We start from the raw sequence: 12765 nt of genomic DNA on the forward strand, positions 1-12765 counted from the left end.
TTTACTTACTCTACACTAAAGTTGTAGACTCTATTATGATAGAAATCTGAGGTCTGGAGCTGTGAATTCTAGCTGTCAGGCATGTCCAATTGGGCAGAGATTTTCCCCTGCCCAAGGGAGAAGGTGTGATATTTCCCTAAAGTAATCCAGAATATTTCATAGATATAAACAAACTGTATCTTTCTTTCTTTCTTAGCTATGTTTTAAAATTGTACTAGACTGTAATAAAATATATATGCTGCAAATACCTAAAACCACTAATCACATGGTGAAAGTTTTATCATCCTAGGCACTGTGCAGAGCCAAGCAGGAAAAAGACATGGATTAACACCAAAATGGCTTTTAAGAATCCATAGACCGGGTTTTGTTGGCTGACCCCAACAGCTCTAATGTTGTGTTAATAAACTGATCTAAATTCATGAGCTATAGCTGGCTTCAAGTTTTATGTGGGGAAACTGATGTCAGAGGGTGTCACTTGATAATGTGGAGGGCGAGCCGTCTATTGGCATGTACCACACCAAATCATGAACATTTGTGTTATGTACACAGGGAGACTGTGGGAAAGAGAGATCTAATAGTTTTACCCAACCCCCCCACTCCCATTCACTGATCCTACAGTACAAAAACAGGAAAACTATAAAGTGCTTATAGCAAAACCAGTGTCTTAAATTCATGCTGTGGGTGGTTTGAAATGATGGTGGTGCTTTTATAATATAACCTATGCAATATAAATAGGAGTGCTTTGAATGAATGAATAGATGGGCAGCTCCAGCAGATATTTTATGAAAGATACAAAAAAAAAAAGTATCAAACACAGTGTTTGACATTTACTAAATCAACAGGATGCATTATGTCGCTGTCAAGGATATACTTTCTGCTACCATAAGATCATTATTTTCCCCTTATGATATGGGTGCATCTCTTCCTTTGGGGCTTTATATATTTCAATAAAAGGTTTTCATTATTTATTCATTTAATTAATTTATACCCCGCCCTTTTTTCAATATAGGACCCTAGACAGTTTAAAATATAAACTGGATTAAAATAGCAACAAAATAATATATAATACAAAACTTAAAAACCATGAAAAACAATCCAGTTAAGGCATTAATGTAAAACTGTTAAAAACACATTCAAAATATAGGGCCTGAACAGATGGGCCAAATGAAGCAGCTTTTGGCTACTTTGGAGGTGTGCTGATTAAATGCATGCCTTCAAAGTGGCCAGAACCCATGCCAGAGCCATGCCTCAGCACCAGAACAAAAAGGAGCTGGGATAGTCTGACTCCTGGTGGTGCCAGTCAACCCAGGGGAATGAGCCATGTGGGCACCAGGGCTGCAATCCACTTCCAGCTGGAGAGGACTCGGGCTGCTCTTTCGTGCCCCTCTGTTCCACCCCATAGTAAAAAATAGAGCACATTCCATTAAAAAGATCCTTCTGCCCCAACCAGTTAATCATTGAATGCCTCAAAGGAGAACTGTGCTCCCAGTTGCAGACATCTGAAAACTGCCTCCTATGTTAAAGTTCGGCAACTTTGGGAGGATCTGGGGGAATCAATTCTTTGGTCTTGAATAGCAAGTACAATAGCAATAGCAAGTACATTTCTATACCACTTATCAGTGAACAAACACTCCCTAAGCGGTTTACAATGTGTAAGCCAATTGAATCACTCTTTGGGCCGCACTGACTGCCAAATGTGCCAAAAAGTCAAAATAAAACTGACTGGAAATTAATTTCATTTTCAAAAATCAGGCATCGCTGAAAAGGGCATAGGTAGCGAAAACAGGCTTTTCCATTCACTTAGATACCAAGGGCAAATGACCCAGTTTCTCCCCTGCCCTTATGTCACTCTGTTGAGATGGTGCAGGGCCAAAGGCCCACTTCAGCTGCAGACTGTCCACGCATGGGAAGGGCTGTCCCACAGCAAATCTGGGCCATGTATCCCTTAATGCAGTTTTTTAGATTCAGACCAAACCTTTTGGTCTGAATCTAACCAGCAAATCTGGAGCATCCCAAAGTGATGCCGGAAGCCATCCACACAATGTCCAACTGTGCCACCACCAATAGTTGCATGAGTCACTCCTCTGAGGTCAGAACTGTTGAGGTATGGAGCAGCATTGAAAATGTTCAGATGTGGCAGAGAAGCTAATGGACACTCACTGTCCTTAACCAGGAATTGGTTGCAGCTGTGGATCTAGATAGCAGGTGATTGTCCAAGGTTGCAGAGTGTGCCAGAGAGCAGCATGTAGCACTTATGTAAATATGCTGTGTCATCTGGAATGGTGGACAGTAATCCAGGTAACACAGGAAATTGTACAGGAAGGGGTTGAGCTTGATTGCCACATGGCAAAAGTGTATATAAGCTCAAATCATCATTGTAAAGTGTGGGTTTTAGTAGGAGGAGTTTGTCTGTGTAGCTTTGTTCTCACATGTGTGTTTGCAACAAGAATAAACAGTGCCTCTTTGGAGAAAAGCCAGCCTACAGTGTTTTAATCTAGCAGCTGTTTTTCCTGGCAAAGCTTCAGTCTACCAGTTTGTCTATCTACTCACAAGCTTCCAAGATCACTCTGCGTTTATCTCTGCATATTTTCCCAACAAGAAGCAGGTGCCCAGCCTTGTTTCTGGCCTCTGACTTGCACCAGTGACAGCAGTGGCAGGTGGCACAGGTGGACTCTGAACAGACAGTTGCCAGGTGTCACTCTGGAATATGCACATAATGGGGAAATTCAGGGCAACTTTGGATTTGTTTAAACAGAATTATAAGTGGAAGACCTGGTCATTCAAAGTTCCACTAGTTTTAAAGCCACAATAATATTTTGTTTCTGATCCACATGAATTAAGATTTAAATGTAGTACTCAGGACCCTTCTTCTGATTTATTTAAAATAAACAGTGTTGGGTTTGTTTGTTTTTCAAAACAAGTGGCATAAGACTTAGCATTTCCCAAACACACCTGACAAACATTTGAAAAACATCCTGAAGACAAAGGTTTCACTTTTTTGTTTATAACAGATTTTTTTTAAAGAACTTTATTTTGGGACTTTTATGCCTGTAGTTCCAGGCCAGCTAATTTTTAAAAATACAGGACAGTATAAATGATTCTATATATAAAAAAAAAGCTGGGACAAAGCAGCATAGCAACAGATGTTTCCCCTGAAGTGCTAGTTTCCGGTTCTAAGCTAAAATAAGCTACATTTGCCAGTAAATGAATATAAATTTAAAAATCTAGTTAGGAATATAATTGTTTACTATGTTTCTATGAAACATGTGATGGTTTTTAATGTTAATGTTCATATACCATGATAATGCAATGTTCTCAGTTTCAGAAGAGTATGAGGATACATTTCTAGATAATGAAGAAATATATGGGAATCCCAGTTAAGGTATAAATTTTATTGTAGGAAAGAGTGTTTCATGTAATTTTTCTTTAACTGGATGAAATTTATACAATCGCCATTTGACGTCCATTTCAAATCATAATCATAAAGAAACTTGTCTGGATCTTCATATTAGTTTTATAGCAATGCAGAGATTGTCACCAGGTTCCAATGGAACTTTTGGATTTATGTCAAAGCAGCAATATTAAAATAGGTATCTGATGTTGATAAATTGTTCATAGCCATAATTCAGATACAGCTTTACATTTTTTTCATTGTCTGTATGTAAGAAATTATTTCCATTCAATTTTCCTTTAATTGTCTCAATACTATGTAACCCAATTCAGGTAATGTGATTACGTCCCATTACACCTAGAGGAAAAATTAATCATAGCCAACTGAAATCCCATGGTTTTGAAAGAAATTGGTCCTGGTCAGTTGCAGCTGTGAAAATAGGTGAACAAATTTATATATGCAGATATACATATCCAGATACATATTCAGATATATTGAATAGTCACAATTAGATTTTCATCATTTGGGAGCTGTGAGCTAGAGCACAGTGTATGATTGCCCCTGGCAGAGCCAAGCAGAGTTAATTGGGCAGGGCAAATGGTCAACCAGAAATCTCAATAATGTCTGAATGTGACCTCAAATATTTTAAATGACAATAGGGTATATATTAGAGCTTCTTTAATTTGCTCTTTAGCAATTTATTTCTGAATCACTCTAAGAAGGACAAAGAATGCTGTAGCATCTCTAAACACAGTGTGGGCTGCTGTGGGTGTTCAGCCCATTGTTGAAGCTGGTGGCATGGTCAGTTGATTCTCCCAGCAAATCGGGGAAAATCTGGAGGTGGGCCAGCTGTTCTCCTCCATCTGCTCCATGCCTTAGTCCATGTCCATTCCATGCATCTGAGCAAGTAGACTCAGGGCCCGCACAGAAAAAGCTGGCTTCCACGTGGCTTTGGGTTTTGGGTGTTACCATTAGACAATGCACACCCTCAAGACGCATGGAAACTGTGCTGAAGCTGCTTCCAGGCTGCCCAAACCCAGGCGAAAAAGGAGCAGATCTTTTCAGCTCCAATTTGGGTTAGGGGCAGAGGGCACCTTTGGAACTGTGGCGTATGCTTGACACAGTCCTGTGGTGTCTCGGGTGGGGGTGCCTTCAAGTCACCCCTTCAAAGCCGTCTGTTTCAGCCTTCAGTCTACAAAAGCTTATGCTACAACCTCTTTTGCTCAGTTAGTCTCAAAGGTGTTATAACATCCATTTGTATACTGATACTCCAGACTCACACAGATATGTTGTTAAATTATGCTATCATAATTCACTAACAGGATGCCCACCATTGTATTATTATTTTTTTATTTATATACCGCTATTCCAAAGATCATAGCGGTTAACAGCAAGTAAGCTAATTAGCAAGTAAGCTAATTTGCCCCCAACAGTCTGGGTACTTATTTTAGCGACCTCGGAAGGATGCAAGCCTCAGTCAAGCTTGGGCCCTTTTGCTGGTCTTGAACTCGCAACCTTGTGGTTTCGAGTGAATGGCTGCAGTACAGGCATTTAACCACTGCGCCACCAGGGCTCCTATGACTTGCTTAACTACATTCTCTTTTAACTTGCACTGTAAGTGCTTGGAGTCTCAAATTAGGAGAAAAGTGGGATATTAAATATTTTAAAAGTAACATAAATAGACCGGGGTAGTCAACCATGCCAGACCTGGGGCAGTGGTGGCATTAAGACCAAAGTCACCTGGTGCAGTAACTCATGGTGTCACACTCCCCATTGACCTCCTTCAAAACCACACCATATATAATTCTTAGTAAATTTTTCTTGTACTAATGTTACTCATTAATCATAATGTCTGTATATCACTGAATGTAACAGTCATCATTATAACATAGACAACCAGCAAAATTAAAAATTAAATTGCAGTATCATATGCACAGCCTAAATTCACTTACATATGCATAGTTTCATGTGTTTGAAGTGAAAATTTTGTAAAAAGTGATGTTTTAAAGAATTTTTTTTTAAAATTAAAATTAAAGTTTTACAAATTTTTAATTTAATTTTAAAAAACATTTTTATAATTAATTTAATTTAAAAAAAACTCCTTACTCCTCCCACTGAGCCTTGCCCCACTCACACCATCTCTTCAGCATTTTGAAAGGAGACCGGCAGATGCCACAGCTTGTTTCTGCCAAAAGGCAGTTGTTTGGGGAGCAGTGGGGTCACCCCCCTTAGGGTATGACCTGGTGCAGCCCTCACTCCCTGCACCCCCTCCCTTAGTAACTCCACTGCCCATGGGGGGCAGTTTTTCTGACCTTAGAGACACTTCAGAGTCAGATCCAAAATGACAAGAAATAATCCCCCCCCAACAAAAGCAGACAAATTCAGAAGCATAAATTTCTTTTAATTGTGCAAAAGCAGGGTTTCCTTCCATGACAAGAACACCTGCTGTGATTCTCTGTTCTGCACAACTATTAAAGGTACAGGAGCCCTGTCCCTTATTTTACCTGGAAGCTCTAATTAGTAGTGTTTAAAAATGGGACCTTTCCAAACTGCTGAAAGGGTGAACTGTCACACTTGGAAGTTTCCACAAGAGCCAGATACTCCCTCCTTTTTATTCCCCCAAAGAAGGGCAATCCAGGAAGCCTGCACAGGTTAAGGACTGCAAAAACAACCACATTGCCCTCTCTTGCCTCTGTGGCTTCAAGACTAATACGCTGATCCAACTGTTGTTTGATACAGGAAATCCTAATCATTATATTTAACGGAGCCAATCTAGATTTGCATTCCTTTGTACACACACAGTAAATTAATTCTCACACCCTAGTGCAGAAGTTCCAATAAGGGATCACGATGCATAACCAGAGAGATTGTTGGATTAGGATGTAACTGGTTCCTTTCACAGGAAACAGGCTGCTTTATCAGATGAGTTTTGTATACTTTTCTTGAATTATTCACATCCTCTGTGTGTTCAGTGAGTTAGAGGGTTTTTTGGTTAGATACTGAGGAAGTTTGGCAGCATAGTCTTCTTGCATCTGCTGCAGGTGTTACATTATTTTGCTAAGGACTGACTTTCCTTGGGAAGTGTAATGCTACTTTATATCATTTTGCTATGAATGGGAGGGGGGATTCCCCCCCAGCAACCAACATGTCATTTTCAATAAATTTAAAAAGTTTTTTGGTGAATAAAAGTTTCTGGTTTTCTACATGCTTACCCCCATAAAAAACTATGGCATAGTGAAATTCTGATTCATCTATTGCATAAATATGTTAAGAAGCACGAAAAAGTGACAAACATTAACAAAATTTCTATAATTATTCTGGGCATTTTATGACTTCATATTCATTTAATTGAATTAGTTTGTTATTCCTATGTTGTGGTAACTGGTACAGGGAAATATTTACAACTCAATTCTAAATATTGTTATATACAAATAACATCAATAGACCTTTAATTATAGTTAATTTAGTTAATTCAGTTAATTTGCTTAGGGTTACAATGTTAGTACTGTAGTTTCATTTTTTTGATTTGCATTTATGTTTCAGATCATTGTGCTTTGTAAAGTAAAGAATTATAACCTGGAAAAATCTGTACACTAAGCCTGTGATTCACTGCAGGTGTGGAAGCTTCCCCATTCAAGGCACATAATCATTCATTCCAGTTCAAGACTAGCTCTCCACACTCAATGCAATGTCCACATGGGATTATTTTCTCAATGGAAACGAATAAGGGAAGGGCCTCTGTAACCATTATTCAAGGATTTGGAACATGATGTCATCTTTATGCTGGTGACAATCAAGTTCTATGTCTGTGTCTCATCTGAATCAGGAAAGGTTGGGCAAGTACTGAGCTGAGGTCTGGAATCAGTGGTGGATAGGATGAGGGTCAAATCCCAACAAGATGGCAGCTTCACAGCTAGATGATTCCCAAATCTGAAAATACATAGATGTTTTGTGGATATAAACCCACTTTATTATGTACTCTGTAAAGTGGTAATGGACTGGATGAGGAAAAACAGACGAAAACTGATTCAAGACAAAATGCAGGTACTCACAGTGGGGGGCCCTATTCCAGGTATTGAGATACACCCACCAGTCCTAGACAAGGTCACACACCCCCTTAAAGGACTGTGTCTGCAGTCTGGGAGTGCTCCTAGACTCGTTGCTCCTGATGACAAATCAGGTAAATGCAACGGTCAGGAGTGCTTATTATCAGCTTTGGCTGATACGCCAGCTGAGTCCTTTCCTGGAACCAGGGGACCTGGAAACTGTGGTACATGTGCTGGTAACCTCACGACTCGACTTCTGCAATGCCCTCTACATGGGGCTACCCTTGTGCCTAGTCCAGAAACTTCATTTAGTCCAAAACACAGCAGCCAGGTTAGTCAAGGGAAAAACCCGAAAAACCACATAACACTTATCTTAAAATCACTTGATTGGCTGCCTATTAGTTTCTGGGCACAGTACAAGGTATTGGCAATGACCTTTAAAGCCCCACATGGCTTGGGTCCAACCTATCTATGGGATCGCCTCCTTCCGTATAATCCACTCCACGCACTTAGGTCCTCTGGGAAGAATTTACTGCAATTTATAAAGACCAGATTATTTGCTACTACCCAGAGGACCTTTTCTTCAGCTGCTCCCAGATTATGGAATGACCTGCCGGAGGAGATCCTTCATATTACCAGCTTGGACAGTTTTAAAATGGCTGTCAAGACGGATCTCTTCTGGCAGGCCTTTCCTTAAGAACAACTCGGCCACCAATTGAATTGAATCCACCATCTCTCTCATTGTTCTGCAGCCCCACACATCTATCTCTGACTATTTTAATGTATTTGTGTTTAATAATGTTTTAGGGGAGGGAGGGAACAATTGGGGTATTGGATATTGTATGTCTTCCTGTTAATTGTAAGCCACCTCAACTGTTACACTGGATAGATAGGCCAATGGATAAAGGCACTTCATATGCTCATGTGGGTTAACCTAAGACTAGTCTACATGTAAGTGTATTATGCAAACTGGAGTGAATTTTCACACATTCGCATTAATGGTTAATTGACCTTTGTTTGCTGTGCAAATTCACATCTATTCACACGCTCTCTTTGCTGAAAATGCCTAGCCATCTGAATGCATACAAAGCAGACAAACAGCCACATATGTGATAATGCACATTTCTGAAAATTTCAGTGAATACTCTGATAAAAATCACAATACGTTTTCCCATGGAATTTAAAGAGTTTCTCAAGGAGGGCACAAAATGCCCAAACTCCTGTGAATTTTGTGTAGCCAGATCACAATCTATTTGACTGGAATGCAAAGTATTTTAAACATGTAGACTAGACTTTATTCCTAATCTTCACACACTGTTTCAGGGTAGGTATAAATATATTCTAAAACTGGACTTGTGTGAAAGGTCATAATAGATCACAAATAAATGTACAAGTTAACATGCAGAATGGTAGCAGGCATAAAGAACACGCAAAATATGACCTAACATCATATTATAAAAAGCTAACAACATATTAGAAAGGAGCTAGCACTCAAATATTTTGAGTGCCCTTTATCTTGCTTGAATAAGAATATGAGAAATACAGGTACAGTGAGCTATCTGTTTTATGAGAAATGGTTACCTGTCCTGAACCTCAAACAAATAAGGCTCATGCCATTGGTTTTACAAATGATATTTTGCTTGTAAGTTACTCATTTGAAATATTGACCTTAAATTGTAGACTGCTTCCCACTGCAGGCAGCATTCCATCCTAGATTAAACTGATTGAAATGTACATGAAATTATTCTTTTCTTTTGTCACACTCTCATTGCTGATTCTGTAATACTGGAAGTCAGAACTGGAATCTCAGTTGTATATTATATCATAGTTTTCTCACTGCTGCATTGCTGTCCAGTGGTGGTTGTCTGTTTTCAGCTTTTACATTGTTGGCATGAACCATGCTGCTACTGCATACAAGAAGTCTGCATGTACCATAGAGAAAATTACATTAGAGGAGCTGCTTCTCACATTTTTATATAGTTTTAAATTCCAGGGATGACCTCTCTACAGTGAAACAAAGCAACTTCCAGGAAAGAGTTAAGATGATGTGATACAGCAGGGGGGAACTTTAACAATGTGATGTTGAGAGACTGCTCTGAACTATATAAAGCTATGAGATCAGACTTTTGAAAACTCCACCTTCCAAACTTGAGCCACAAACACGTATTTTAGAAGGGAATCCTACCCCCCGATGTACTGACCTCAAAAGGCTTGAGCTAAAAGGAAGTAACACTGAAGCTTCAACAGTGCTGCAGAAAAACTAACAGGCAAGAGGAACTCAGAAAGACAATCAATTTTATCATAGGCACACAAGAGGTCACCACTGGGAATGATGCTACTGTGGACTTTTCAAGCAGTGAAGGAGAGGCAGCTTTTCTGGACAGCATTTTGTATGTTAAGCCTGCTGGGTAAGTAGTCTATGAAAAGAATTTAAAAAACCCTGCTGTTCTACACAGACCCGGGGGGGGGGGGGTTTGAAGAAAATTGTTTATCTAATCCTGCCTATGATATAATACTTGAAATATTAAGGAAAGTTTTACATTTTGTAATTCATGTTTGCTGGAATATTTGAAGCAAAGAATAGCTTATAATGAAAGAAGGGAGGAGAATACATACACACTACCAACCAATTCCAAGTCAATTGTATTTAGAAATAAATTCTCAAATTTTTAGTGTTATACAGCCACTGCCATACAGATATGGGGTAGAGAAGCATATGAGATATGCACAGTTTGTACATTGCTTTGCAGTGATACATACCAGAGATCTCCAAAGTTGGAGCATCCCTCAAGATTCCTAAGTTTAGTGTGCACTCTTTTTATCACTCATAAAATCCCAGTCTATGTAGCTAGCAGTAAAGTTATTTAATAAGTTTATATAAGTAATCTTGCCACAGCAGGGGGTCAATACAATCTAGTGTTTGACAACTCTATAATAACAAATAAAGTTATCTGGTTTTATTTCATGGTGTTGTTTGTTTATTTGTTCACTTGTTTATTTTTAAAGGATTAATCATATATACAAATCATTAATATATGCAAATTACTTTTTTAAAAAGTCATTGGTTTTTGTCTTTCTAGAGACAATTGCATGAAATGTATAATGATCAACAGGAAATGTTAGGTTGTCATTTTTAAAGTTGAACATGCTATATACTGTGTGGGAATATGTAGCACCAATCCCAAACTAACACACTATTTTTAATGCCAAGAGCATTTACATAGAGAGATAATGTGTACTTTCTAATATCTCTGAAGGAAATATTGAGGAAAAAGAAACAACCAAATTATTGCCAGTATATGACATGCAAACAGTCATCCTAACTACACAGGGTTTCCCCCCTCATTTTCTCCATCATTTGTGGAATTAGAACTGTTGTGCATTGTTCACAAACACTGTATGGAAAGGTATCAGAATATTTTGAAATTTCTCCATTCAGTGCTAAGAGCAACTTAATTCTCCAGCCATCTAAAATGTTCACCTGAATGCATGCTTCAGTCCATACAATTGCCTTTGATTCAGAGAGGGAGAAGAAAATTTATAAGTGTGTGGCTGCACTGCAGCTGGATGTTCATTTGTATCTCGATTTTAATTTTCATTCATATTACACTGGATGCAGATTCTATTGGATATGAGAATGTTTACCCAGGGCTACTAAATACTTACCTAGATCTAGATCATAGAATCATAGAGTTGGAAGAGACCACAAGGGCCATCCAGTCCAACCCCCTGCCATGCAGGAACTCTCAATCAAAGCATCCCCGACAGATGGCCATCAAGCCTCTGTTTAAAGACCTCTAAGGAAGGAGACTCCACTACCCTTCCAGGGACTGTGTTCCACTGTCGAACAGCCCTTACTGTCAGGAAGTTCCTCCTAATGTTGAGGTGGAATCTCCTCTCCTGGAGCTTTCATCCATTGTTCTGGGTCCTAGTCTTCAATATGACATCCCTTCAAATATTTAAAAAGGGCTATCATATCACCTCTTAACCTTCTCTTCTCCAGGCTAAACATCTCCAGCTCCCTAAGTCGTTCCTCATAGGGCATGGTTTCTAGATCCTTCACCATTTTAGTCATCTTCCTTTGGACACGCTCCAGTTTCTCCACATCCTTTTTAAAATGCAAAGGTTAAAGAGATCTTCCAACAAGTCAGTTTCTTACCATTTGGAAATAGTACGAAATATGTTGTTTTGAACTCTTGTCCACACCTGGCAATTGTTTCCAATGACGTTTTTGTAATACTTGCATGCCTTGTTGTCTTCTCCCATATGTTAATGATATGTTGCCTTCTTTGGCCTATTGTCTACAAATATGAACATGAGAAGCACTGTATCATAGCTAAAGCAGTATTGGAATGCAGACTTTAAAAGGGTGTCTGCTTAGCTTCTTAGATGCATCTTCATCAGTTAACGTTGGATTTCTATGTCAGGAGGGTTGGTTAGTTGGTTTTGTTTTGATAAACGCATGCATGCTGCCTTGGGCTATGAGCATGCCAAATCTTTCTAACTGAAGCAATGAAAACAAGTGTAAATGATCAGCTGCTGGTTTATCATGGAAGCATTCCAGCATGTTAACCACATGCCTAATGCTTTTATTTGGCTGGGAAAGATCAGTACATTGTTACTACATCTGAGAAAGACACCAACGCAGCTGCGGGTGGATTAGAAGTGGCTCAAGTATTTCTATGCATTACTATGAAGCTGGGTACAGAACAAATGACCCTAATACTGTAGTATCCCTATCAACCTTGGCTGGAAGACAGAATCATGAGGGATTCTAGGAGATGCAGTCCAACAACATCTAAAATATTACTTGTTCCTTATCTTGGTGCTAAGCTTATATTCTTGTCTAGGCAAAAATGAGAGCTGGCACTTAATGTTTGAGCGTATTTTCTGTTGGTACTGACACAGAAAACACATGCATATTGCCAGATAGGATGGAGCGACTGTGGACAGCCCTGTGGGAGGCAATGTGGGATATGAAATAAGGTCTGATTTTAAAATGGTTAAAAAGATGTAACCTTGATGGCAACTTTGAGAAAGCAGTAAACCTTTTACTAAATGCCACTCTGAATTTTATCTATTTGCTTTCAAAACCAAGTACTGTATGTCTTTCTTGGCATAAAGTGCATAATAGAGAGCTATGTACCTCCAAACATACAGTGGACGTGCATTTGCAAGATTGCTTCCAGTCACATCATTCTGGCACATGTTCCCAGCATATCTTCAGCTTTCTGGACATAGATGCTTATCACATGGAAAGCAACTTCGAGTTTTCTTGTTCTTCATAGTCTTGATGTGATTGTTTTTAATTTAGGCAGGTATTTTTTA

The 12765-nt window shown here is 39.0% G+C and overlaps 1 protein-coding gene across 1 annotated transcript in view; it reads left to right on the forward strand.

Annotated features, from left to right (window-relative positions):
• The first annotated feature begins 9585 nt into the window (after positions 1–9585).
• The window catches only part of CD34 (CD34 molecule), a 48003-nt gene continuing 44823 nt past the window's right edge, over positions 9586–12765 (forward strand). The window contains exon 1 of the mRNA XM_042466096.1: positions 9586–9845. Coding sequence (XP_042322030.1) covers positions 9767–9845 — 79 coding nt within the window. The 5' untranslated portion in view covers positions 9586–9766. The remainder of the gene's footprint in view (positions 9846–12765) is intronic.

This window comes from Sceloporus undulatus, chromosome 4 (assembly GCF_019175285.1).
Source record: "Sceloporus undulatus isolate JIND9_A2432 ecotype Alabama chromosome 4, SceUnd_v1.1, whole genome shotgun sequence".
NCBI classification, from domain to species: domain Eukaryota; kingdom Metazoa; phylum Chordata; class Lepidosauria; order Squamata; family Phrynosomatidae; genus Sceloporus; species Sceloporus undulatus.